This window comes from Podarcis gaigeae (genome assembly GCF_964106915.1).
Source record: "Podarcis gaigeae genome assembly, chromosome: 6".
Classification (NCBI taxonomy): domain Eukaryota; kingdom Metazoa; phylum Chordata; class Lepidosauria; order Squamata; family Lacertidae; genus Podarcis; species Podarcis gaigeae.
Window position 1 is genome coordinate 87,418,201 of NC_139682.1, and position 27,905 is coordinate 87,446,105.

At 41.9% G+C, this 27,905-nt stretch overlaps 2 protein-coding genes across 5 annotated transcripts in view; one reads left to right on the forward strand and one right to left on the reverse strand.

Moving 5' to 3' along the window:
• Positions 1–770, forward strand: part of SCYL3 (SCY1 like pseudokinase 3) — a 19,652-nt gene extending 18,882 nt beyond the window's left edge. For all 4 annotated transcript variants that reach the window (XM_083743852.1, XM_083743854.1, XM_083743853.1 and 1 more), the window contains one exon: positions 6–770. In XM_083743852.1, coding sequence (XP_083599978.1) covers positions 6–62 — 57 coding nt within the window. In that variant the 3' untranslated portion in view covers positions 63–770. The remainder of the gene's footprint in view (positions 1–5) is intronic.
• FIRRM (FIGNL1 interacting regulator of recombination and mitosis) lies at positions 525–27,225 on the reverse strand. Its single transcript, XM_083743822.1, has 24 exons — positions 27,108–27,225; positions 25,824–25,863; positions 23,881–23,969; positions 22,076–22,180; positions 21,790–21,930; positions 20,038–20,200; positions 19,651–19,735; positions 18,459–18,597; positions 17,600–17,680; positions 15,762–15,826; positions 15,072–15,220; positions 14,006–14,135; positions 12,324–12,510; positions 11,626–11,708; positions 11,036–11,087; positions 9,876–9,965; positions 8,842–9,027; positions 7,855–7,977; positions 6,994–7,089; positions 5,721–5,834; positions 4,887–4,991; positions 3,708–3,788; positions 2,912–3,031; positions 525–941 (listed from the first exon to the last, which is right to left on the reverse strand). Exons 1-24 carry the CDS (start codon positions 27,213–27,215, stop codon positions 756–758), a joined length of 2,718 nt encoding a protein of 905 aa, XP_083599948.1. The 5' UTR covers positions 27,216–27,225; the 3' UTR covers positions 525–755.
• Positions 27,226–27,905: the final 680 nt, after the last annotated feature.

Genomic DNA, 27,905 nt, shown 5'->3' on the forward strand with positions numbered 1-27,905 from the left:
TCTAGGTGGATGTTGGCTGGGAACAAGATGAGCTGAACTGGGAAGATGATGCCAACTGGTGACAGATAAAAGACCTTGAGCTATGTTTCGAGTTGGATAGCTGCTTCTGCAATGCCCAGGTATCTTCAGAGTCCGTTCAGGTGCTTGCCTTTTTCACCTGCAGCATTTAGGCCACATGACAACTCATGCATCCAGCCCTGTGCACTTGGAAAGAGGGATAGGCTGTGTGGTCTGATTTTTTTCCACCAACCATTACTGTTTATGGAAAACTAGGAAAAATAAATGGACAATTCACTGGTTAAATGTTTGTGTAATCTATTTCTTATGAGAATTGGTTCAGCAGGTAGAGGTGCAAGAAATTCTAGGCTGTCTTTTACAAAGCTATGTTTTTGTACAGTGTGAGAAGCTGTGAACTTAAATTAGGGGAGAATAGCATCACAGCAAAAATCTTCGTTCTCACAGTTTAGTTTCCATTACATGTTTGTAAAGCTCTTGTAAAGGAGGCAGACTGAAGTCAAAGGAAATGGCATAGAAAAAAATGTATTTTAATTCTGTGTTCAATAAGCTTCGCTCAGTATCTTCACTCTTCGAACCAATAAGACCCTGTAAACTTTACAAACTTTACAAACTATACAACATGCTTACTCTAAAATTACCACTGGGCTGCACTTTGTTTCTTTGGCGTTGAGCTGTGAATCTCTGGTGGGACTGCAGTCTGCAGTACTGAAGTCACTCAAAAGGTTGCATTAAATCTATCAACTTATGCTGTTCTTCAAACTGTTCAGTGTCATCTGTAAAGTTTCCAGTTTCTTTGCGAACCAAACAGGGGGTGGGCCCTTTTGTAGCAGCGCTTTCAAAACCTCCAGTGTCCTTCCGGCAGCGTCGACTGCTGACTTATATTGCTCTTCACTGGCTGAGTAGCAAGTTCTTTTCGGGGAGGGCTATAAATGGAAAACAGTAGTTTTATAATCCGACACTTCTGTAACCCAGTCGCTGCTCAACACACAAGATGGAACCTGATTTTCAAGATTTTGATTCATAGCCATTAAGCATGCTAGTGCTGCTTAGTCAAAAATCAAAATGATACACTTTGTCGGGCACTATCTTCTTGGCCTGTAATTGCAAACTCCAAAGAAAAAGGTTGCAATACCAAAAGGGGTCACTTCTCATGACAGTGTTTATTTTTAAAAGCAGCTCTCAGACTACTAGTTACTTCTCATTCCAACAAACGAAAAGCCCCAACATGGGCTATTATATACATGCAGGTTGTGTTTACTGAATATAATGCATTCCTGGAAATCAGTAATTAAACAAGCTTTTGCATAATGTGTCAACGATTACTATGGGAAAATTTCTAATACGTTCTCAAGCATGGAGTTTTGACCCCAAAACGACAGGAAAACCCTCTGAAACATTGCAAAAGGCAAACAAGGAAACAAATGCTCTCTTATTTGTCCAGTCTCTTTCCCCTCCCTCTCATCATGGTTTCTGGCAAAATGGCTGTTGCAGATCAGCAAAATGCAACAAGTAAGGCTTGTTTAAGCCTGCTTATTTGTTTACTGTATCACACACAGATCCAGCTGCTTGACTATCTGTGGCATATACAGCATGGTTTGGGCACTAATTCCTCCTATTCAGATAAGTGAAGTTTTGTATAACAAGCATCTGTAGAGCAAGACCTTTGTGTACCAGCAAGACTATAAAAGCAGCTGTGGCCCCATCACTTATAAACTCAATTACAATAATATGATTGAAGTTCAACAGTAAAAGAATGGGTCTTAAAACCTCATGCCCTGCCTAAAAAAGGCTCTGCCTAACATGGCCCTTTAAAGTCTGCAATCCAAGCTACAATGAACTCAGTGGCACTTATGTCAGAGTACACCTGCTACAGTTAGGCAGCTATTCTAAGAGAAAAATTCTGAAGTTAATTATTCTATTCCTTCCCTGTTCTGGGGGGGTAGGACAGACTGAGAGACCCTTTCTCCCCATGAATTGCAAGGGTTAGAAATGTTTACAGTTTGTATCTTAATAATAAAAAGCAGGGCTTGAAGGTAAGAATATACCGCAATGCAGAACTATCCTCACTTCCTAATATCAGGATAAAGTGTCACTGCCTGAACTGGAAGCCCACATGTTCCAGACTGCCTTTCCTCAACTGATGAGAATGATTAGCAGGTGCTATCTTCCCTCCTTCAGCCAGGAGTCCATCCCTTTCTACCTTACAGCAAAAGCTACATAAAGGTAAAGGGACCCCTGACCATTAGGTCCAGTCGTGGCTTACTCTGGGGTTGCGGCGCTCATCTCGCTTTATTGGCCGAGGGAGCCGGCATACAGCTTCCGGGTCATGTGGCCAGCATGACTAAGCCGCTTCTGGCGAACCAGAGCAGCACACGGAAACGCCGTTTACCTTCCCGCCGGAGCGGTACTTAAGTTATCTACTTGCACTTTGACGTGCTTTCAAACTGCTAGGTGGGCAGGAGCTGGGACCGAGCAACAGGAGCTCACCCTGTCGCAGGGATTCGAACTGCCGACCTTCTGATCAGCAAGTCCTAGGCTCTGTGGTTTAACCCACAGCGCCACCCGCGTCCCTTAAAAACTACATACCGGGATATAAAATGAGGACTAATAGACCCCAAATTAGTATTTTTGTTTGCCTGACTAATGACTGCATGAACTGGAAAAATACAGATAGGAAGCAGCAATTCCTATAAACTGCTGTGATCATGTGACATGACTCACATGATATAGTTCACACAATGTATTCTCATAAGCGCACAGACTTGCTCAGGTTAACAACAAAAAATGTGTGTCTTAGCCCTCAATTTGCTGGCACAAATTTAGCACCATCATGAACTATGTGAAAATGATAGCAGGAATCACTACGACACGCATTCCCAATTCCGCAACATACCTCCGAGGTCAGGCTCCTTTGTCTGTCTGCTGTGGCTTCTCGCAAATGGCACTTAAGACGAACATTTTCCTCTTTCATTCGTTCTGCTCTTGCTTCCACTGTCTCCTCTACAAGGCGGGTCTGAGAGAAAAGACAGAGCAGAAATAACCTAACTATGCAGTTAAATTCATAGTTGCTGCTGCTGCTACTACTACTGTCAAGAGTTTGGAAGAAAACTGTTTCTAACATTACAAGTGCAGTTTTCCCTTAGTTAGAGGTTATTGGCTGCCTTAAAGAAGGCCCGTTAGACTGAAAGATGTGATCTAAATATTTCAAATAAATAAGCACAGGTATGACTGCAGAGACTACAAAGAAGTGATTTAGCGTCCTTACTTGTGTAAATAAACAAAGGTCCATCTTTTGGTACATGTACAAGGTAAGTCATCTGCATATCTTTGTTTCAGGTTATGCCTTTTGGTTTGATAAAGGCTCAATACAGTGGACCCTCCAGATACGAACTCAATTCGTTCCGGGTGTCTGTACATACCCCAAAAAGTCCACAACGTGAGGAGCCGCTTCTGCGCATGCATGCGGCGCGATAGATCACTTCTGCGCATGTGGCGAAACCCGAAAGTATACACTGCCAGGATTGCCGTGTTCGCAACCCCAAAGTTACGTTACCCAAAGGTAACGTAACCCAAGGGTCCACTGTATAACTCTGTATTATCAATGTGCATAATTTGTTCAGGAAACATTAAATTTCAAAATGGAAAATCTGGCACCAGCAGTATATCTTCCATTTTATTTTAAGAAATACCTTTGATAGGAAGCCAACAACTTTGCTTTTAATTTCTTCGGAATTAAGGCACTGGGAAAGTATGGCTTCATGGCTTGTCTCCTTAATATGAAAAAACAACAACACAAAAACAAATGGGGAGAAGAGGGTTCATGCCCACCACAGCCTGGTTATGTTAACACAAGAATCAAGCAGATTTGAGGAATTTCTGCTAAATAACTGGAAATGTTCAGCACTATTAGAACTAACAATAAAAGAGCTGGCAGTTTATTATTCAAAGTCAGGTACTCCCAAATCTTTCTGCCCTGTTTGTCATCCCTTATATCTTATTTAATGTTACTGTTATTTTAAAAATCTAAGCCCTAGTCTTTCCCTGTACCCAAGTATTTTATGAAAGCAGAGCTAAAATTACAACTAAAATACCAATCAGTAGAATTTACGCAATTCCTTCTTCAGCTGCTTCTCTCTTCTCTTTAATAACACAAACATCTACAAATCCAGAAAAAACTAATCTGTAGTATGTCATTGTGACTTAACACTACTTATATTATCCAGCCAAAGAGAAGCATCTAATCTAAGTACCACTGAATGTGATGGAAGTTAAGCAGTGGTCTGCAAACCCTAGCTTTGCTTACTAGAGGTTGTTTCTCAATTTGCCCTGGAACATAGAGAAAGCAAAGGGATAGAAAGTGGAAGAGACTTGAGTTTCTTTTGGGGTTGGTTTTTTTTAACAACTTCACCAAACCTCAGGAGAACAAAATAAATCCCTGCATTTTCTCTTTCAAGCTGTCCTACTGTGTCTCATTTTCTCCAAACTCCAGAAGACAGTGCATCTTCCTGAAACCATGTGGCAAGGTTTTGGAAGAGTGGTGGATTCTTCTCTAGCTACACTGCAGTTTGGACATGGTAAGAGTCAGAGAGATTTTTGCTGCTTCTCATTTCTCAAAACTGCAGTGCAAATGAGAACTTGGGGGAGGGAATGTGCTACTGGCAGTTCTTTCCACCAGAGGGCCAGCACACTTTCCTGTGGAATCTCTGGATGAGAGGAGCTCAGTTACTTGTAACCAAACTTAGCTGGATCGAGCCCTTTACAGCCCTTAACACCAAGAGTATTAAGAGTGAGCTTAAAACTGATTAATTTTAGTGGGATCATGTGCATTTCTCCCCCAAACTGGAAAGCACAGCTGGACTTCATCTTACCTGTGCAAACTGTGTGAATGCCTCTATGGTGTGCTGTTGAATCAACCAGCCACTGTTGGCCAGCAAAGAAGAAAACAGGTAGGACAGCTTGGATAAAATCTGCTCCTAACAAGTGAATAATGCAGTTATTTGTATTTTAAGCCTATATATTCACCCCCTCTCATAATTTCCTGGGAATCATAATTAAATACAACCCAGATACCCCACCAAGAATGACAATAATGAAAAGCTCATGGCAGCCTTTACTGACAAAACGTATCAAATAATCTTGCAGCAATTAACAGACTGACAATTTTGTTACAGCATATGCATCAGATAGAAGACAATCACTTAAGCCATAATACATGGGTCAGTCTCTTAAGATACCAAAATATTTTTTGTTGGTTTTGACTATTTGTCTGGACTCTGCCGACAAATAGACATGCCCAGCCCTCCAAATCAAACCAGCAAAACATCCCACAATATGCTAAGTCCTGTTGTCACACTGACCCACTGCCATTCAACAAGAGTCAAGAAAGTGTCTTTAAAATGGAAAAATTCCAAGTAAAAATGCATTTCCAAGCTAAAATAAACTCAGGGGCAAGAACACCACCAGGTCCAGGGATAATGTAATAGTGATATCTTTCTACACCTAGGGAACTATCAAGGAGTCCCTGTACCTTTCATTACCCATGTAGGCTTCCCACACAGGGTTTCTAAAAAGTAATAGGAACTTGACATTCTTATGATTAATGTACTTTGGGCCTTAGCTACTCAGTGGCCACTACTGAAAAACAGTAAACGACCCCTGCAGAAGGTTAATTAACGAACAGAATCTTGTTCTAGTGAATTTACCTGGAATTCTGGTGGAATAATGGGAACCCCCATAGAAGAGAGAAAATCTAAGATTGCAGTGAGAACATGATCTGGAGGATTGAGTTGAAGGAGGGAAGTTTGCAGTGTAAGTATCTGCGGGAAGAGAAAACAACGAATAGTGTTGTCACATTTGAAGATTATGATATAAGGTCTTTTGGTCCATTTCATCCAGTGCATGGAGATGCAGCTATACACACATTGGTGGAGTAAGGTTTAGAGGGGTTTAAAATGCAAGAACACGAAGTGACAATTCACATAACCTGGCCTGCATGCAAAAGAAGCACAGCAACCTTTCATAAAAGAAATAATAGATTAAACAATCAGCGTAGTAGTGGGACAGGAAAGCTTGTGATTTTAAGTATGGTCAGGAAATTCTATTCCACTGACCAACCCTGAAGGCTCCTGGCACCGTTTGCTTCTCCCAAATCCATCAACCCTCACCAGAGTAGCATTGTGTATGCAGTTGCTAAATACAGTGGACGCTCGGGTTGCAAACGTGATCCGTGCGGGAGGCACGTTCGCAACCCGCAGCGCTGCATCTGCGCACGTGTGGGTCGCAATTCGGTGCATGTGCAAAGCGCGATTTAGTGCTTCTGCACATGCACCAAAACCCGGAAGTAACCCGTTCCAGTACTTCCAGGTTCGGTGCGGTGCGCAACCCGGTAACACGCAACCTGAGGCGTCTGCAACCCGAGGTATGACTGTATGCTCAACCCCAACTAGATTGGCAAATACACTTCAAATTCTGGTTGCTAGCAGTCATGACTAGCCTTGACAATGGACAGGCCAATAAAGGATGGAAGTGGGGAACATTCAGGCCAGTGGTGTTGTGGCTGCATTGGCCTGGGCAAGAGGTGTGCGCCTCCAAATATAATACACTCTGTTTGAAGGCCCTTAAAATGGTGTAGGGGGGCAAAACACGCTTCCTCCCTCTCACCGTACTGTGAACATCTGTGAGTGAAGACATGAGGTTGTTTTGTGAATATGTTGCAAACCAGATGTAACTTAATAATTACACCCTATGAAGCAAACTGTAGCACAGCTTCTTGAGGGCTAGGGTTTCTAAATAGCCAGGAACTAGGATCATGACATTCTTGTACTACTGTGGCTTATGCTTACCAGGATCATTCTCTGGTAGAAAAATGATGATGGATACACCTGTCATAACTAGCAGCAATCAGCTTTGAAAACTACCTTGCTAGACATCCATCTGTGTATGCCAGGCAAGTCTGCTCATCACACTATTTCTTACCTGAATTAGCAGTTGAGGCTCTAATATTTGGATGAAGAACTGCATGAGTCGAAGCAACAAGCTAAAGGTCTGCTGCAGAGAGGGCAGACTGGAGACCTTCATTGGACAAAAAGAGCATATTATAGCCTCACAGTGTCCTCCATTTCTGGCTAGCTAGGTAACTAGGTAAAGATTCACTGCAAAGTGAATGTTTAATGATTCTGCTATGCCCTGCCTCTGTGACAGCAGCATGAAAGGCTGTCTGGCTAAGGAAGGAAGCGTTGTTGATCTACTCAAACTCAAACTGACAGAAGGTGCACTCCTCTCACAGACGGGAAGTGTGAAGTCAGCTTCATCTAAATAAGAGGACTGATACAAACTACCACAAACTGCTGCCTCCTGGTCCAGTTCCCTTTTGGGATCTTTGCCAGATGAGAGTAGAGCACAATGTTTGGTGATTGTAGGTACCAAAAGTCTCACATATGATTCGCAAGTGTTAACTGCAATTCATATTGCACTGACGTATTATTAAATTCACCCTGTATATTAAAGCGGAAACACTTCTTTGCCTGTTTCTATGGCTATATGGTACAAGGCAAAAATAGAGCACCCCTCCCTCTTTTGGCACATAATGGAACTAGTACTATAGCAAGAGTCATCAACACCTTAAATGCTGTCATTTGTATGGCAAGAAAGATGCATATTGGGATGCAACTGCATGCTCCTGTAACAAAACAATGTCTTCCTCTCTCTCTCCTCCTATAGCCCTCCCACAAGAGCAGGAAAACTGCAGCTATCTCTGTTCTGACATATTATTGGACTTGTGGAGAAGGGAGAACTAGATGGAGCAGCAGGAAGTGGGAAATGAGAGAATTTACTCACCTGTGTGGCAGGTAGAACTACCAAGAACTGGCCAACAATTCCAACAAGAGCTGTTTGCTGTCCCACCTCTAGTGACTTCCCAGCAGTTTGGCACAAGGACAACAAGGCAGAGAGAGCAGTGTTCTAACAGAGAAGAAAGAGCTGTGAGGAGCTAGGAACACTTCTGGTTGTATCTCTGATCACTAGAAACACCACCCAATCTGCAAGCATTTAGGCACAGGGACGACTAGCCTGTGTCTCTCCAGAAGTGCCTGTCAACCTCAGCTAACCAGTAGTTTGCAGTGGTGGGAGCTTTAGTCCAGGAACATCCAGAGAGCCACAGGTTAACCACCCGTGTTTTAACAGAAAAAGTGTGTCCACTTTCAGGCTTCCGTCTGCAACTACAAAGGCAAGAAAAAAAATACATGCATTCTCTCTTTAAAGTGCAAGTCCTGAAGCTCAGGAATCTGATGTCCTGCATCCTTTGCACCAACACTTGATCTCAGTCATGCAAACTATTGATAGACCCGGTACAAAAAGTTATTATCGCTCTGAAATCATACTACAGTGGTGCCTCGCAAGATGAAAAGAATCCGTTCTGCGAGTCTCTTCGTCTTGCGGTTTTTTCGTCTTGCGAAGCAAGCCCATTAGCGGCTTAGCGGGCTTAGCTGATAAGCGGCTTAGCGGATCAGCTGATAAGCGGCTTAGGAAAAAGGGGGAGGGAAGGGAAAAACCCCCGCTGGAACTCGCAAGACATTTTCGTCTTGCGAAGCAAGCCCATAGGAAATTCATTTTGCGAAGCACCTCCAAAACGGAAAACCCTTTCGTCTAGCGGGTTTTCCGTCTTGCGAGGTATTCGTCTTGCGGGGCACCACTATATTAGCACCAAGATGCAAAAAGCTGGGCTTACTTGTGGGTATCCCCATAACAGAACAACAGAACCAAAGAGGACAAGAAAATCCTCACCAGTTTTTCATCTGCAAGTAATTCATTCAAGCCTTTCCTTACCACTTGTGGAAGTTCCTCCAGAGACCTTTTGCTGCTCAGCCACTCTTGACATTGTGCAAATCCGGCCACAAAGAGCTCATGAGCAACTTGCTGCCTGAGGGGAGGGATCAGGGCCTGGAGAGAAAGATGCTGCCACAATATCAGGTTCTCTGTTTCTCTGGAAGGAAATTGTTGGGTGAACCTCACCTGCAAGGAGGTGAAGGCAACATTAGAAAGAGCACAGGAGAGTTCAATAAACTGTTTCACAAATATAGGAAAATAATAAACTAAACAGAATAGACTTTCTGTCCAATGACAGAGTAAGATGGCAGGCTAGAGGAAAGGATTTCTCCCTCTCAAAGGCAAGGCTTAGACACTGAAACTATCCCAGCAGCTTCTCCAGTCCCCAACCCAGAATGTGACTTCAGCCACTCTCTTTCCAAGACAGATAATTATTATTATCATTATTATTATTTATTGAATTTTTTATACCGCCCTATACCCCAAGGTCTCTGGATGGTTCACAGAAAACCTTAACAATACCCATAAAATATGTCTACACTTTAATAACAGAACAGACAGACAGGTGCACAACTTCGGTTAGTACTGAGGGAGATTCCTGAGAGATTTAATTGCAAAAAGACTCCACACAATGATTCCTTTGGGCTAAATTCAGATAGTACGGCTCACACCTAGATGCAGCCAAAATGTTTTCACAGAACACCAGTGACATACTCTGGTTGTTAAAGCCTGTGTAAGCCTTTTACCATGAGGGAAAACTCTCAATGCCTGGGCTGCACATTCAGTGGAGTAGTTGAAAGGGACACTTTCTGGATGGTAAGACTAATCTAATCGTACAATAACATCTTTGACCACCTTCCTATGGTGAGTGTAATATTTGAATGAGCCCTCAAAATTTGTTCCGCTTGTAACAAAGCAGGTTGAAACATATGTCTCTTCCCTCACTAAACAAAAAGTGCTTACCACCTTGAGTTCCTTGAAGGAAAGATGGGATACAAACGGAATCAATAAATAACATTTTTGGCAGTACTTGCCTGGTGATCAGCAGTCATCAGGAATAGCAGACGCCTTAGCAAGACTCCAAGCAGAGAAACTTGAAAATGCTCTGCAGGACAAGCTTTTATCTGAATAGGGTAAGAAATTATTAGCTCACAAAATTCTAACAATCTAGCAACACCTAAGCATGTTTGTTTGGTTTTTTAAAAAAGAAAACAGTTTTGATGCAGAACCTATAGCTACACATACACTGGGTCCTATTTTAGGTAACAGCAAGTCCAACGTTACTTACATATTCCTTTTTAACATTACTGATTCTCCACTTGACAACAGCCAGATGTCTGTATTAACCAAATACCATTTGCACCCATCTGTGTGTCCCTCCTAAACTACTTCATAGAGTAGCCTGTACCACACAAATTCTTCTGTTACAACAAGCCTAAAATTATGAATTAATCAAAGCGGCTCCATGTTAGAGTGGTCTATCAAGGCCAGCATTTGTTTGTTAAAACTATCCAGACAGCTTAAACAAATGAGCCAAGCCACATACTAAAGAGGAAGGTAAAAGTAAATAAAAAATTAATCCCATCACTAGGTAATCAGACCTAGAGAAAAATGCTTTTCAAAATGAAGCAAAGCTGAGCAACCAAGCATATCCTGAAGAAAGCACCATGAACATATTTAGGCTTGTTTAAAATGATTGAATATGACATGATTCCCAGATTTTATTGTGCTACTGTTTATTTTAAAATAGTGCTGATGATTAATTTTGTATGTAAATTTCCTTGGAATCCATGTTCGGCTGAAGACATGGTGTGGAGTTTTTTCAAAATATATAATGAGAGAATCAAGCTGGCAAAAGAAAGAAAGAAAGAAAGAAAGAAAGAAAGAAAGAAAGAAAGAAAGAAAGAAACTATATAATCATCTCCTAACTTCACTGCATTTTGACTAAATTCAAACTAAATTTGACTAAATACTGCTATATTACAAAACTAATATTTAGCCCTTATTATACAAACACATCAGGAAATCAAGGAAGGGACTGAGCATTTCCCCTGTTTTGTACAACAGATTTTCCCATAGTCTTCAAGAGGCCTGGAATAATCATCTGCAGCTATATAAACTTCATGTTGTGCTATGTTACATTTTCTGCTCTGCTAAAATACCTCTGCTTATAAACAAACCACATTCTGCTTACCAAATGTGCTATTATAAATGCATGATGAGCACACAGGTCCGCTCTTCCATACCTGGGAGAAGAAAAAAGAGCAAGATGAACAAGTGAGGCAGCGGATCTCTCCTTGGGGTACTAGTCTGTGTAGATCTTGAACTGGGAAGGCCTGCGTTCAAATCCCTGTTTAGTCATGGCACCTATTAGCATAGCTCTTGCAAGTCATTCTCTCTCAGCTTAACAAGTTTACTGTGAGGAGAGAAAAATGCCAAGTCTGATACTCTACCTTCCTTGAAGAAAAAGTGGTATCTGTATTTAATTTTTTCCCCCTTGTCCTTTTGCTGAAGGTGTGAGTGTGCAGGCCGCTCCCCGCAAGGCCCTTTCCACCTGGCCAAGGGGGTAGGGCCCAGATTCACCCAGCCCTACTAAAGAGGCTCCTCATGAGGCCAGAGGAACATTGCCCAGCTGTTGCTTTATTGATTTAACATGCTGTAAACCGCTTTGAGATTTTTATTAAAAATATAAAGTGGTATCAAAAATAAATAAATAAATAAATATGGGAAAACTTAGCAGTTTAGGTTACATCTGCCTGTGTTTCAGGATATCCTTTTTCTTACCGGGCAAGGAAGCACCAAACGTCCATAGCCAGGAGAGCAGTGATTGTGTTAGAACCAAGTACAGCCTCCAGCAGGGAGCATTCCTGAAAGAAAACAGAAACACATATACACAGGCAAAAAGTTGCTTAGAAAGAAGTTACGGCACCAACTAGCAAGAAAAAACAAAGCAATGGAGGCAAAGGACAGCTCCATCTGGTATACTTGCACTCTGTCTCAAGATAAGATCGCCAAGCACCCATAAAAATGGCAAAAGTAGTTTCTTCCCAAAATAGGTTTTATCTTAAACAATTGCAAACGCAGTAAAAAAAGAGTCCACTTGTGATATACCAGTGGTTCAGTGCTCAAACGTTATTCCAGTAATCAAGACGTTTTATGGGCATTTATTGTTTGTTTACAGATAGTTGCCTTTGCCCCTCAACAAACTCCCTTCCCACTCCCTGTGCAACCACCAACACACCCCTTCCCACAGCTCAAACTTCCAGAAGTGGACAAACCCCTCATTCTCTTATTTCCAGGATAGAGACTCTTAAGGCAGTGGTAGCCTGTGGCAGCTACACAAATCAAGGTCATCTTAAGATTTGATTATATGGTAAGACATGCAGTGGAGAAGAATGACTTATATTGGAAAGCTTGGTTGTAAAATCCACCAGCTGCTTCAAGTCAGCAGATGGAGCTCGTCGTACAATACTTCTCCTTACCAGTAGATGGAAATGCGAAACCGAGAGCGATGTGATAAAGGCACACAAATGGACACAGACATAGTGGTAAAAGGTGACAAGATCCTCAGCTTGCCCTGTCCCCACTGCTGCTGGCAAACTAACAGGAAGAAAAAGCTCTCCAGGACACTGCTGAAGGCTGAGGAAGAGGGCTGCAAACAAGGAGACTCTGCAGAGAAATGGAGAACATCAGGATTACTCCTACCTAAGGCTAACTCTTTGCAGCAATCCAACATGCATCACTAAAACGAATAATATAGAGACAGTGCAGCCCTAAATTGTGCTGGGTGGGTTTTATGCTACCGACTGCTAGATTTCCAGATGCTGCAAAAGTCTACAATCAATGAAACAGAAATAAGCATCTTAAATCTAGCGAGAGCTATCCAAAATCTTTGTACAGTCAACTGACATTACTGACGAAATTACCGTATTTTTCGCTCTATAACACGCATCTGACCATAACACGCACGTAGTTTTTAGAGGAGGAAAACAAGAAAAAAATATTCTGAACAAAACAGTGGGTGCATGATTTTTATGGTTCATGCTGTGGCCACAGACATGTGATCTGATGGTGAGTTTGGGGTAGCCCAATGCAAAAATCCTGAGGATCCATGTGGATCCGTGCTTTGTAACCACGTTTTAAGTGGGGAGGGAAGGAAAAGCACTCAAAGGACAAGGAGCACGCGTGGAGAAGGAGCTTTTCGGTGAGCTGAGCGGGGAGGAGGGAGGGAAAGAGCACTGTTGCTTTAAAGGTATACTTAAGGTACTTGCCCTGTGCCTGGGTTTTTTTCCATTTAACAGTTTGCAGCCTTTTCCTTCCGCTCCTTGTTTTGAGGCAGAATAGATTTGAGCAAGTGAGGAGGACTTGGATTGCAGGGGATTCACCATTAGCTGTGTAAAAGCGCTCCTCCTTGCAGCCTGAGTGATAAGCAGCCACCAGCAGCAATAGAATGGAGCACAAAAAAGTGATAGGGGCACTAGGACCCAGACAATGCTTGAATCTATCCTGCCTGAAAACAAGCTGCTCCCTCCCAGCGGATCAGCTGAGACGCGGGATTTGCGAAGTTTTCCCCTCTCCCTCATCCCCAGCCTTTTTTCTTTAACTTCCTGGTTTTCACTGCGTGGCTCAGAGCTCGAGGTTGGTTTTATTTTGCTGCTGGTTGCTTAAATTTTATCTTTCCTGCCGTCCCTCTGCAGCCTCATTGCTCTGTTTAGAGAGCGCACGGACCTTTGCTAGCGTCTGTCCCTCCTCCGTGTAAGCGGCTGCTGCCCGCTTTGCTGCCATGGCTCTCCTTCCCTCCCTCCTCCCCGGCTCCAGGTCGCTTTAAAGCAAGCAAAGCGAGAGAGCCTCGTAGAGTGTGTAAGCGGCTCCGCTCTGCTTGACCGACGGCAGCCATGGCTCCGATCCGTGCATTCGCTCCTTAACACGCACAGGCATTTTCCCTTACTTTCTAGGAGCAAAAAAGTGCGTGTTTTGGAGCGAAAACTACGGTATATTTAAAATTAATCATGCTAACCTTCACTAAACCCTTCATTCAGTACAACACATCTTTTTATAAAACATGTTCAAAACGACCTGGGGATGCAGCTTGGCAACATCAAGTATGCTAATCACAAAAACGCTTACCTATTAATATAAATCTACTACAGCAGCAATGAATTACCTGGGAATCTCCTCTGGTAACTGACTTCCAGTGTTCCAAAGAGCCTGCACATCTTGGGGCTGGGATGGCAACTTGTCCATTACAGAAAGCAGAAGACGACATTGTGGAAAATGCAGCTCAGGAGAGAGATCTGTAGTCATATTTTTTTAAAAAGAAAAAACTTTTTTTAAGTTAAAACTTTTAAAGCAAGCTTACATGTATATGGAGTTCTCATGTATGAATAAATCTAGAAATCTACAACCATGTACTTAAAACTCATTTGTCTTTGTAATTTTTATCTATTTTTATTTATTTGACGTTTATATATTGTTTATATACTGCTTGATTGTAACAAAACCTCAAAGCAGTTTGCAAAAAGCATTAAATAACAACATTATCAGTAAAAATAGTTAAAAACAACTGTTCAAAACGAATGAAAACCAACAATAAGCTAAAATGAATTCTAACATATGGAACACTGCACATGTTTGGAAATGTTTGCCTAAACAAAAATGTCTTCATCAGGTGCCAAAGAAGAATACAGCGAAGGCAGCTGCCTGATGTTAACAGGCAGGGAGTTCCAAAGTGAGTGCTGCCACACTAAAAGATCAATCTCTTATAAGTGCCAAACAAGTATTATGGGGCACCTGCAAAAAGTTAATGGCTTATAACTAAACAAATAAAAATGCTACTAAGAGAAATTAAGCCTTTAATAAGAATACAAAATTTTACACATGAAAAAGAAATATAAGCTTTAAAAATTAGAATGGTAAGAATATTCTAAAGCCATGAAATGAATATAATAATAATAATAATAATAATAATAATAATAATAATAATAACAACAACAACAACAACAACAATGATGTTTATGACCTGAACAAAGCTGAGTTACTAATAAGTAACTTTGGTCTGATTGTGCATTTTCAAAACAAATTGATATATTGTATAGTATTGCTACTGTGGAATTTTATTATTCTTGCAGCCGACTAGTGGGAAGAAATGCCTGGTTTGCAGGGCCCATCAGAATCCTCCACCCAGTTTTCTGCTGCGAGAGTACTAACATCGTCCGGGCCTTTAAGCTTACCTGAAATTTTACTTAACGCCACTTCTAGGAAAGGCCTAAAAGAGAGCAAGTGGGGTAGGAGAGAGTCCAGCGTCACGAGGAATTCCCTCGCTATTTCATCCTGATGAGACTTAGAAATCACTGGAGCATAAAGACTTGGCGGAAATTTGCTGTCAGGAAAGAATACAGAATGCCTCATGTATCACTTGTACTCTGAAGAGCACTATACATGGATTCCTAAGGTTCAATAGAATACAGAAACTCTGTGGAGCCAAGACAAGGCACACTTTCATTTAAGAGCTGTTCAACAGTGGGAACAGCATCCCTTAGGTTGGAGGTTGTGGACTCAACTTCCTTGGAGGTTTTAAAGCAGAGGTTGGATGGCCACTTGTCACAAATGCTTTAGCGGAGATTCCTGAATTGCAGGGGGTTGGACTAGATGACCCTCGGGGTCCCTTCCAACACTATGATTCTATGACACTGTGTGGCACATACCTTGATACAGAAGGAAATGGGGCTATTGCAGATACATGCTAGGACATCAGTCTTCAGTCATCACGATTTTGGAACCCACTTTTTGCAAGCTGCCATACCAGGAAGGCAGCTTTCAAATTACTTCCAAGCTCAGGCACAGAAAACACTATTGACATAATAATTATGCAAAAATAAAAATTAAAAAATAAATAAAATTAATTATTGGGTACCACTTACCTGTATATTTGAAGGTACGTCTGATGTAGCTGACAGCAGGAATCCACCAGGAAAGGAGTGAACTCCTGTAAAGCCAACAATTTAGAATATTTTTAAAATTTAAAATTCAATGATATATAATTATATCTCCATTGCCTTTTATTCCCTTGTATAAGCTGAAACTTTGCATCATTCTGGATAGATGAGATAATATATTATTATACTTTAGTAATTTTATCTGTATCTTTATTGTAGGTTCAGACCTTTTGTTGAATTAATGTTGCAATTTTTAAAATATACTTTTTAGCTGCACTTTACATACAATTCTTGCAAGTAAGTACAGCCTTTAAACAATATAGGGGCATAATTCTATTTTTTTACCCCTGCAGCTCATGTATATTTTATACTAATATATATATATATATATTGCTCTGTATGTGCATGCAAGGATACTAAGCAAGACAACTTACTTGAAATAAAAGGCTACAATCTGAGACACACATTACATTTTAGTATAGGAATGTGCTTTAACACTACAATCCTGTCTATACACAACTGGAAGTCCCTCTAAACAGAGTGGAACTTTGTTCAAAAGATAATACACAATAGTACAAGACTTACTGTACTGTATAGGCTACAATTTTGTACTCACTTTTGGGGTGTAAACACTTTTGAATTCAATTGGATTTACTTCTGAATGGACATTTATAGGATGCACTGTTGTGCTTAACCCCAGAAGTGATATACAGTACCCCTCTTTTGGTTGTTTTTTACCTGGAAAAGCACTTAATTCAGTCTCATAGATACTCATTGCTCAGCTTTAGGACACTAGTGTGGACTAATGTGTTTGTATGAAATACAGATCTCCTTTTAAGTTAATACATTTTTAAAAGAGATGTTTGCTCTAATTAAAAAATCAAAATAAATTAATTTAAGAATTAAAAATCTGTTTTACGAAGTTTAAAATCAAATTTTATCCACTCTTCTAAGTAGGGTGGGTCAGGTTAAAGTTACTAAACCTTAAACAAAACAAAACATTTATTCAGGAAAAAAGGAAGCATAGCATGGAATATAACACAAAAATACTATGCTGACTTAATTAAACTCTTAACAACTACAGATGGACAATGCAATCACAGCAAATACTTGTGATTTAAGAACCAAATAAATTCCTAAAGCGTTTCAGATAAATGTTAAAACTTTCTGCAAAACACCAAAAACAAACTGCTCTTCCAGCAGATGCCTCTAAGGAAGAAACACAACCTAAGAAAATTTGGTTCAGATATCGTTAGTGAACCATTTTATTTGTCTGTGGTACAAGGGCTGTTACAAAATATGGGAACAGTACAAGTACCTACAATAAAAAATGGGTAGCAAATCTAAATTCCCTCTGGGAAAAACACCATTTGTGATTCTCTACGTCAAGTGATGTTCTTCTCAAAGCATTTGCAAATTGACACAAAGGATGTAGGGGTGAAAAAGGAAGATGTTCATTGACTTATTAGCAATAGACTTCTATAACTGCAGACTTGAAGAGTTGTGCAATTTGTAGAATACAAAGAGGACAGATATGACAAACTAGAAAGGTATCCTTATTTAGACACAGCTTTGAGCACAAACTTCATGGCTAAGTAGAGTCTGTAGTTAACAACATCGAATGTAGTATATAGACAGCACAAATCAAGCCCTACATGACAAGTAATGATTCTGATGAATACGGATGGAATATTGCCAATTACTTTTTATATATGCTACCACATTTTCCAAGTTAGACAGAATATTTTATAGCAAAGCAATTAGGGCATATTCAAGTCAAACACATATTTTGCATCAGAGTGAACCCAGTTTCTATCTCTCACCTTGGTGTAGTGCACCAGGGAATTGGCCAAGAATCTACACAGCTTGACTGTCCTTTGGAACAACTTGCAATCAATGCTCTCCTATTTGAAAGGGAAGAAATCAAAGCTCAAATGGACAGCATTCAACAGTGTTTTAGAAAACTTATACCAGAAATGCCTCATCTCCCTGCCCTATCCCCCTCCCCAGCACTGAGAGGCCAGTCCAGTGAGGTAACATTCTGGTTATTTTATTCCGTGGCCTATGCACATACTGTAATGGAAGTTCAACATACTCAAAAGAGAGGAAGGGAAATTTATACATAGAAGCTATGGTACAATTGCCAATAAATTTATTTTAGCTGCATGCATAAATTGAGATGTGTCCTTGGGAATTCTGAAAAACAGTTAATTTGGCTTTTTGATGTTTTACTCACCTTCCATTTTCAGGCCTGCACAACAGATCCTATACCAGTGCTTACTCGACACAATTGGCTTCCATCCAGGAATCCCCCCAGCTATGACTATTAAATTTTCTCATCCAACTCAGGATAAATTAGTGCACTGGAGAACAGCAACAAGCTGTGCGTAGCCCATTAAAGTGACAGTCTACATGATGCTCACCATTAGGGGAGCAAGTGTTCCTTAGCTCCTGAGATAGAGATGTCTGAAGAGGTTTTTGTCCATCCCCGCCATTTACTAAAAAGTGGTCAAAAGGAAAGCTAGGATTCTATGGTTCTAAATAGTTAGTGTGCTGCCCAAACATAAGCTACGCTTGTGGCCTGTCTATAGCTCTCAGAAGTTCACGTCCTTGCAACTTTAATCACAATACTATGGAAGTCAATTTCATCCCAAGGTCAGTATGCCTAAAAGTCATATTCACCTCTGTTCCAGACCGCTTCATCTGCTCAGCCAGCTGCAAACAAGACTGGAAAGAAAACAGGATATCCTCACAAAGGCCACTGAGTATATCGGAATGCTTCAAGCTGTTCTTTATCAGAGATTTGTGCTTGAGACTTTGCCTGAAAGGGACAAACTTGTGACAATTCTCAAATTGTCAACAGGCTATTAGAACCATCACACACACACCCCAAATTACTCTCATTAACTCAGATGGTGAGTATACCAACTGAAACAGAGTCAACACAGGACCTCAGAGAAACAAAAGGGAGCACCCCCACGCCTAAATCAGTAGCCAAGAATGTTGAGAATCCGTTGGGGGGAAATCAGAAATGGAAATGGAGTGCTGTGGAGGAGGTTGTGGCTGGCTGGAGGTGGCGGGTCCTACTTCTGTTGCAAGCACTCCTGTTATAAGTTACAAATGGGGAATGGGTAACATGTGGCACCTGCTACAGTGCCACCTCCACAGGTAAACAGGTGCAATCTTCACAGGTAAACTTGTCCCAAGTTGTTATGGGCTTTACAGTCATACCTCAGGTTGCGAACGTGATCCGTGCGGGAGGCACGTTCGCAACCCGCGTCTGCACACATGTGTGACGCAATTCGGCACTTCTGCGCATGACATCATTTTGTGCTTCTGAGCATGCACCAAAACCTGTTCCGGTACTTCTGGGTTCAGCGCGGTCCATAACCCTAAAACGTGCAACCCACGGCGTTTGCAACCCGAGGTATGGCTGTATATACTTGGCCCAGCAGCAAATCAGCAACCAGCACAGACATCTGAGCCCAGGTGTTACATACTAACAGGTCTGACTCCTGTCAGCAATCGTGCTGCAGCATTCTGTACTAACTGCAGCTTCCAGCTCAAGTGCAAGGGAAGCCCCACACCAGTACATTGTTGTAATCCAGACTTGAAGCAACCAACACATGAACTACCAATGGCACGGCTTTACCAGTCCAAGAATGGCTGTAGCTGTCAAACCAATTGCAGTTGTTAAGAGGCACTTCTAGCCACTGAGGCTACCTGAGCCACCTGTGACAGAGCTGGATCCAGAAACAACCCCTGACTGCAAACCTGCTCCTTTGCAGGAGGAGTGCCACCCCATCCAGGGTAGGCAATTCACTAATTTCTCAGACATGGAACTACAGATAACATTAATAGAATAAAAGCATACCTGATTATGAACTTCCATGTGTTTGCATGAAGTGCATGATCTATGCTGGAAATAGCAGAACAGATCTCCAGCAAGGTATGAACAGCTGTAGAGCAAAGGACAAAAAGTAAATGCAAGGTAAGTTCAGCATATAACATAGCGAACCGTTCAATACAATGAAGATCATTCAATGCAATGAAGGCCACCATTTCCCTATGTTCACAACAGTAGTTAAGTGATAGCTGCACTTTTAATTGCTTTCATCTCACATTTAGCCCTGAATTTGAGAAGCAGATCATCCTGGACTTATGAGGAACACCAACTTTAACAGAAGGGAATCGGTATGTGGTAGGAGTTTATACATTTGGGAGAGTGGTCTGCTTTAAAGTGCATAGTTTGCATACACACCTGATGCTATAATCGCTATACTGTCTTCAGCAGCACAAGAGTTCACAGATACCATCTCTAGCAGTTCCATAAACTGCTTTTGCAAAGCATAGGCCTCCTTAAACAGAGACTGGAGTAAATCCGAAAACAAGTGGAGACACTCACTGTACAACGACTCACTATTCTGTAGCAAAATAAAAAAACGGAAAGAAAGTGAACACATTGTATAGATCAGTGGTGGAAGTAACTAATTCATGACCCAGAGCATTTCCCTATTCATATTATCCATAGCTGCTAAGCACTAAATACAAGATCTCACTACATGCTATACAAGATGTACTCCAGAATTTATCCCAGAGTTTCTTGTGACACCTTACAGACAAACAAATGTATTACTATGGCATACTATACATTTGGGGGGGGGGGTGTTGCTGCAGCATACTAACACCAGAGGTTCTCCCCTCTGAAAATTATCCTTAAAAAGTGTGAGTGCCTATCAGGATAGTATTTATTGAACAAAACTGTATTCAGGCTTTCTCAATAACGATTTCAATGGAAACAAACACTGGAAAATAGTTTGCGCCAAGTTACTAATTCTCTAATATCCTTGTGATACCCTGTGAGAATACAGTTGGCAGTTATCTAAAGGGTTGTTTTCCACTGGTAGCACAAGGCTAGCAGGTTAGGTTATGGCTCCTCCACCTGGTGGCAGAAGGAAGGGCCAACATTTTGGGAAGCAGGCAGCTCCCCAAATCTAGTTTGCAGACTTGCCAAGCTCTAACAGGTGACAGGACTCAACTTCATACTTACAGAAGAAGCAAAAGAGAAAAAGCAAGCATTGGAAAGGCCCATTTAAGAAGGTTCAGATTTGCAGATACTAGAAACAGGAGTATCAAGCTTTAATTTAGGCTTCACTTGTTCAGTCTCAATCTTGAAAGGATTTATCTTTCCAAAACTGAAAATTACCTAGTTGTCCTTTCAAATTAAATCTTCCCTCATCTAAAGTAGAAGCCAATTGTCAGGTTTTATGTGATAAAATCTGTTTGTATTGGTCTCATGTTTCCAAGCAAATATCTATTAACTCAGTTGGTTATAGTGTGGTGCTGACCATGTCAAGGTTGCAGGTTCGATCCCCATATAGGACAGCTGTATATTCCTGTATTGTTGGGGTTGAACTACATGATCCTCAGGGTCCTTTCCACCTCTACAATTCTATGATTCTGTTATGTGAGACACACAATATTTCTGTCTCTTCCACTTACCGATAGTAGGCTTCTAATATCGGTTTTGACAAAAGATTCCTTTGATGGCCTGTTATAGCTCTCCTTCGGCTTGTCCCATTGCATTAACCATACTAATTGTCCTGCATCATCAAAATATTGACTTATTTAAGAAATATCCAACCCCCTTCATTTTTATCTACTTTCCCTACTTTTCTGGCTACTTTGGGTTTTTTGTCTTTCCATATAAACTTAGCTTTTGCCATTCTTTTTTATAACTGAAATCAATCTAGAGACAAGCAGGTTTTGTAATAGAAATAGGATGATGGGAAGGTATGTTCATTTTTATTATGTTAATTCTTCCTAATAATGAATGATTTGCCTTCTCCCAATTTTTCAGATCTTTCTGAACCAAGATTCAGCAGAGTGTGATAGTTAAATTACAAATATTGCAGACTTATTGAACTATTTATATTGTAAACCACCCTGTGATCTTCAGATGAAGAGTGGTATAGAAATTTAATTAATAGTACCAACTATGAAGTTCACCAACCTTGCAGTGTACAAATGTGTTCTTGATTACATGAAGAATGGAAGAGGGAAGACTGTAGACGTGTTCTAAGGGCACAACATCCTGTACAGTACAGATGTGGCGTACAGACCCTGTTAATGCTTCCAACACATGCACCAAAGTCTGTATGACAAAAATATTACTGTAAGCATCAATGGAGGTTATATAAACAACAATTCAACCCAAATCAGAAGTGTTAGAGATGTTCAACCTTTGTACAATAGAATCAAACACCCTCAAATGATTTACCATGCATATGCTGGTTTACCTGCAGATGGTTTCTTAATGTTTCACGTAACTCTACATTGTGGCTTGTTACACTTGTGGCTTGGTGGGATAATTCATATATCAAAAGATCAAATAATTGTACAGTCTGTTAGGGAAAAAGCAGATTTCAATTAAAATAATATCCACAAAAAACCCAGTATTGGTATTCTATATATTAAATGCAACCAAATTGCACAGCATTGTCATATGTTAGGATGGTTATTATTAACTTCGATGGCTTTTAAGAAGTACAAGAGAAAATCTGGGAGTACAGTGTGATTAGCCATGCAGTCAAATACAGAACCTCTATTTAAAGAGATAACAGACAATCCTGGAAAAATCCAAATTCACAATGCCTTGCAAATCTTCTGAGATAACTGAGCATCTTTTCAATCTTGCTTAATTCTTCTTCTTCCATAATCTAACCACCCAGAGAAGCATTGAAAAATCCATTATGTTTATAATGACACCATCCTATGAGCAGTGACTAAATAAATAACCATAGAATGGAGGTTTTGTAATTATTTTGACATTTCGTCCAAACCAGAAGTGCAACATTTTTTGGATCTGGCAATCATACCCTTTTTCTTCATTAGTTAATGTCAGGGGCTCAGGAGCAGAGGAGAGAGGAAACGGAGAGCGAAGGGGAAGAATCTGAGGGCAGCGTAGTGGAGTATGACAGTGGCCCGAGAGATTCCATGAGCTTCTCCAGCGATTCAGAAGATTCCCAGAGGGGGGCGCCGATGGCCAGGGCAAGGGGGGTCCCAGGGGGGACGCACCAGAAGCAAGGGGCCAGTGGGGACTCCCAAAGCAGCAGCGGGAGATCAGGACCAGTTCCCCCACCAGAGCGTAGTGGGGGGGAAGAGTCCCATGTATCAGGGCCAGCGTCTCCTCCAGTAGGGAGAGAAGATGAGTCAGGGCTGACCACGCCTCTATCGGAGAGTGAGGGAACGGAGGGGAAGTCAGGTCCAGCTAGCCCCCCCGAAGGGGGAAGCAGTGACAGGAGCAGTGTAACGGTTAGGAGAAAGGTTGCCGGCTGGGCGCACGCGCCAAGTTCAAATGTACAGGCGCGCGGGACAGCAGAAAACCCGGATTGGGAACCAGGTCCTAAAGCCCGCCGGAGGCAGGGGGAAGACTCAGGGGACTCAGCGTCAGAAGAGTCTAGAAAGGGCAAGACCCCAGTGGACAGGCGGACCCAGAGGAGGAAAGAGCAAAGGAAGAGGTGGAGCAAGGCTAGAGTCTTAAACTGGTGTCTGGGGGGAGGAGATTCAGATGGAGCTTCAGCGGTCTAGAGTTTAAGACGTAGAGCTGCGCGCTGCGGCTTTGAAATCGAAACTGAACTTCAATAAAGACTTTTGTATATAACAAGAACGGGCGTTGGTCCTTTGTGAGCTGGGACCTCGGGCAGCTCTGACAGTTAACAAAAACCCCAGATTCTGAAGTTTATTTTTATAGATAGCTAAGGTAAACTCAGAATGCAGATTGAGGCCTTTTTGTTAACTTAAACAAGCCAATGCTAAACTGTTACCTAAGTGCCAAATCATTTATCAACCATTTTATAGACCCATTTTCTCAACTAAAATGGGGAAAACAGTGGTAAAAGCTACTATCTGTTAGCACCGCTCTTCAAAGCAAACTACTCACTGACACAAGCCAAGCTCCCATTAAAACAAGTAAATAAAAAATGTATCTTAAAAAATGACATGCTTCTGGAAGACGAGCTCAAGCATATAAATAACAGTACGCAAGTGTGAATACTCAGCAGTCCTTAACACACACACTTGCTGGTTTAAAATAGTGTCATACCTTTGGTAATATTTTAGAGAAAAATGCTTGCTCCAGCTCAGAAAGATTGATGTGGGGTAGAAACTGCTCTGTCAAGATCCTTAAGACACCTGGGAATGAAAAAATTTAAGAAATTAAACCCACATGCATTGTCCATGTCCATGCACAATGAATGAAGTAGAGGACTTCTTACATTTCTTTTTCTACTGCCCTATTTATGAGCTGATAAGAACTAAGCTCCTCCTCTTGATCCCGTCCACCATCACATCTAAGGAAGACTGTTTGAAATCGCTTCTTGTGGACGCAAATCCCCAAATTTCACGTGGGGTGGCAATCTTTATAGTGCAGGCTTTGAAACTCAGGGCTACTCTGACTGGGTAGTGTGTCCTAGACCTGGACCTGTTTTAATTCTTTTTATTACCTTTTTAACCTAATGAGCCGAGCCTATTTTGGGGCCATTATATGCTTTATATACATCCGCATTTTAGATTCCCGGCGCCGGCAACTAAATCTTTACATTATTGTCTTAGGGTAATTTAAATGTCATAACGCCAGTAATATCGCTTTGAATCTTGTTTGGTTGCTTCTCTCTAGCATTTTTGTCTTATCCTGCTATGGCTGTATGCTAATGCAATAAAGGTTTGATTGATTGATTGAAGTAAACCCACAATACTAAAAAGGGGAAGTCATTCTCTTTTCTTTCTTTCTTAAAAAAGACCCATTAAGAAAACATTTATTTAATATTAAAACAAATTGTTAATTCCCCACAAAATCAAGAGTTACACTACAGTTTTATCAACTGCCATAATACTCCATTCTCATTATTTTGCGGCATTTGTTTGAACAAAGCCTTGTCTGTACATACTCAACATTGTGAGAACTGAAACTATAGCCATAGATCTTTATAGCTTGTAAAAAGAGAGTAAAGGTATCAAAGATGGACCCAAGGATCAAGCAGTTTCCGAACACCTACAAGCAATAACTGCTGGTTTGTGGTGCAGAAGGATTGTGGTGGGAAACTAGGAAAAAAGCTGTAGGTGCCAAACCAAGTCCGTTACCCTGCTCCCCAGCAGGACGTAACAAAACTGTGTCATGCAACATTAGTGGGGCTTCTTCCTTGGGGCAAAACTCCTAACTAACCAAGAGGCACAATTTCAGTGCATTTTGCCAACCAAGGTATACCGTATTTTTCACCCTATATGACGCACTTTTTCCCCTCCCAAAATGAAGGGGAAATGTGTGTGCGTCATATGGGGCGAATGCAGGCTTTCACTGAAGCCTGGAGAGCGAGAAGGGTCGGTGCAGGCTTCAGGAGAGCCCCAGCGCCAGCCCCACAAGGTCGGGGGACAGCGGGGAGGCAGAATGCCCCCATTCCGCTGTCTCCTGATGTGGTTTGGAGGCTGACGGCGGGGAGACGCGTACTTCTCCCCGCCGCCAGCACCGCAAGCTCGGGGGACAGTGGGGAGGCGCAGCGCGCCTTTCCGCTGTCCCCAGACCTGGTCTGAAGGCTAGCGGCGGGGAGAAGAGCGCTTCTCCCCGCTGCCAGCCCCGCAAGCTCCGGGGACAGCAGGGAGGCGCAGCGCATCTTCCCCTGGGGGGGGATATTTTTTTTTCTTTATTTCCCCCCCAAAAAAACTTGGTGCATCGTATGGGCCGGTGCGTCCTATGGGGCGAAAAATACGGTATGTGACTAGGCCGCATCCCTAGTTCATGTCTGCAAGAGACATTTCCTGTACAATCACTACCAAACATGGAAGTAAATCCAATGCTTTTTTTCCTGAAACAAATGTTTAGGGGTACTCTTTTTGACTGAAGAAAATCACTATTTTATAGTGCAAATCGGGGAAAATAAATACAGTAAATGGACAAAAGTACAAAGATTCACAATATGTTTTGGGGTATGCGTACCCCAGAAAAAAAAGCACTGAGTAAATCTAACTGAAGTTTACACGGCATTTACTTACCGATACGCTGGGTCCAGCTATCAGATGTCTGATACATAGAGTACAAATACTAAGGAAAAACTGCATACTTATGCTGACAGATAAAAGGCTGGCTCAAAACTACAGTCTTTCCCTCTACTGCAAGGGAACAAAGGTACTTGTTGAATTCACATGACACGCCAATGGCTGTTTCCTATTGCGTTCCAACTGTACAGAATGGCACTATACTCTAAAGTTGTTGCTGCTATTAACTAAATTTATATAGATAGATGAGATATATAGTAGTTGTAGTCAAAAAATAATTTATTATTTATACCCCATTCATCTGACTATATAGATATGGAGAGACAGATACTGTCCTTCATCCTGAAAAACACAGGGCAGCTTAATAGTATATAAAAAAACACAAGGTAACAAAACATGGCTGCCCCAGGACAATGTTGGGTCTGAAAGGGTGCAGTAGTGACCTTGAGCATTTTCCTTGGGGTCAGATTCTTGGATTTTTTAACTACTATTTTTAAGTGATTGCCTCCCCCCTCTACGTTTATAAGCTGTTCTTATTTCTAACCTGAGACTGAAAGGGCGCGGTAGTGACTTTGAGCATTTTCCTTGGAGTCATATTTTGGATTTTTAAAATTATTATTTTTAAGTGATTGCCTCCCCCCCACCCCTTTACGTTTTCAAGCTGTTCTTATTTCTAACCTGAGTCTCAAAAGTAGTGACTTGGAGCATTTTCCTTGGGGTCATATTTTGGATTTTTAAAAATTATTATTTTTAAGCGATTGCCTTCGCCCCTCCCCCTTTACATTTTCAAGCTGTTCTTATTTCTAACCTGAGTCTTAAAAGGGTGCAGTAGCAACCTTGAGAATTCTCCTTGGGGGTCATATTTTAGATTTATTTTTTAAAAACGATTGCCTTCCAACCCCCCCCTCCCCCTTTACATTTTCAAGCCATTTAGGGAAGCTTTTAATGTTTAACAATTATATTAATATTTTGTTGGAAGCCGCCCAGAGCGGCTGGGGAAACCCAGCCAGATGGGTGGGGTATAAATAATAAAGTATATTATTACTATTATTATTATTATTACTATTATTGTTACTAACCTGAGTCGCGGGGGACGGGGGACGGGGACTACGGGGTAGAAATACATTAAATATATTAAAAAAGGGTGAGGAGTCCCGGGCCACGAGGAGGGATGGAAGGACCCCACAGATTATGGTGGGTGGGATGAGGGGCGTTTATGAGGGGGGTCTTTCACAAACAGAGAGACACGCTCTCCGCTTCTTCCCCGCCAAGAAAGGATATGATGAGGCGGGGCAAGGCCGTGGGGAGTTGGCCGAGGCCCAGCTCCTCGGCCCGGCCCTCCACCTCCGACAACGGCGGCGGCAGCGTCTCGGGCTCCACTTGCGACATGATGGCGGCGGCCTGGGATTCCCCTCAGGCGGCGGCGGCGGCGGCTTCGAAGATTCCCCTCAGGCGGCAGCGACGGCGGCGCTCGAATCCGGCGCCCTGGAAGATGAGGCCCAGCCCCTTTCTCGGCATCCCGTCAGGCCTCGCGAGGAAGGAAGGAAGGAAGGAAGGCGGGGACGACGACGACGACGGAGAGGGCCGCGCGGAGCTGAGGCGGCAGCGGAGCAAGAGGCGCCTGGGAGTTAAGGGGAGAAATTCCGGCGGGGCAGGCCTCGCCCCAAAGCCCGCTTTCCCGGCGTTGCGAGTCATCCTTTTTTAAATAAAAGTCCAACTTGCTGGGCCCAGGCTGTGAACGACGACTGGCAAGCCCACCCAATTGCCAAAATTATGAGGAGTGGAAAATGAACAGCGCAAAACTTTGAAACGCCTCAGTTTCCCGTCCTTGCCTTTCGGTTGCTTTCTGTGGCCGCCCCAGAAAAGGTTATTTCGCCCCTTGCTTTTCCTAGAAAAGAGCTCGCTAGAAAGAGGAATACTGCATGCATTTTCTAAATAAGGTGCAGCTGTGGCTGTAAGATATATCTATATCCATATAGAGATATATTTTTGTATTTATGATTTTCATTTATGGGAATTTCAGTAATTTTACAGTCCTAACATTTCGACCCTCGACTTCCTCCTCTTTCTGCGGTTCCT

Excerpts from the sequence above, each read along its gene's own strand:
- FIRRM (XM_083743822.1), bottom strand. The coding sequence starts at position 27,215 with ATGTCGCAAGTGGAGCCCGAGACGCTGCCGCCGCCGTTGTCGGAGGTG. Across the intron at positions 17,681-18,458 it reads TGAAGCGGTCTGGAACAGAG|GAGAGCATTGATTGCAAGTT; the intron begins GTGAATATGACT and ends CCTTTCAAATAG. Across the intron at positions 942-2,911 it reads AAAGGAGCCTGACCTCGGAG|CCCTCCCCGAAAAGAACTTG; the intron begins GTATGTTGCGGA and ends TTCCATTTATAG.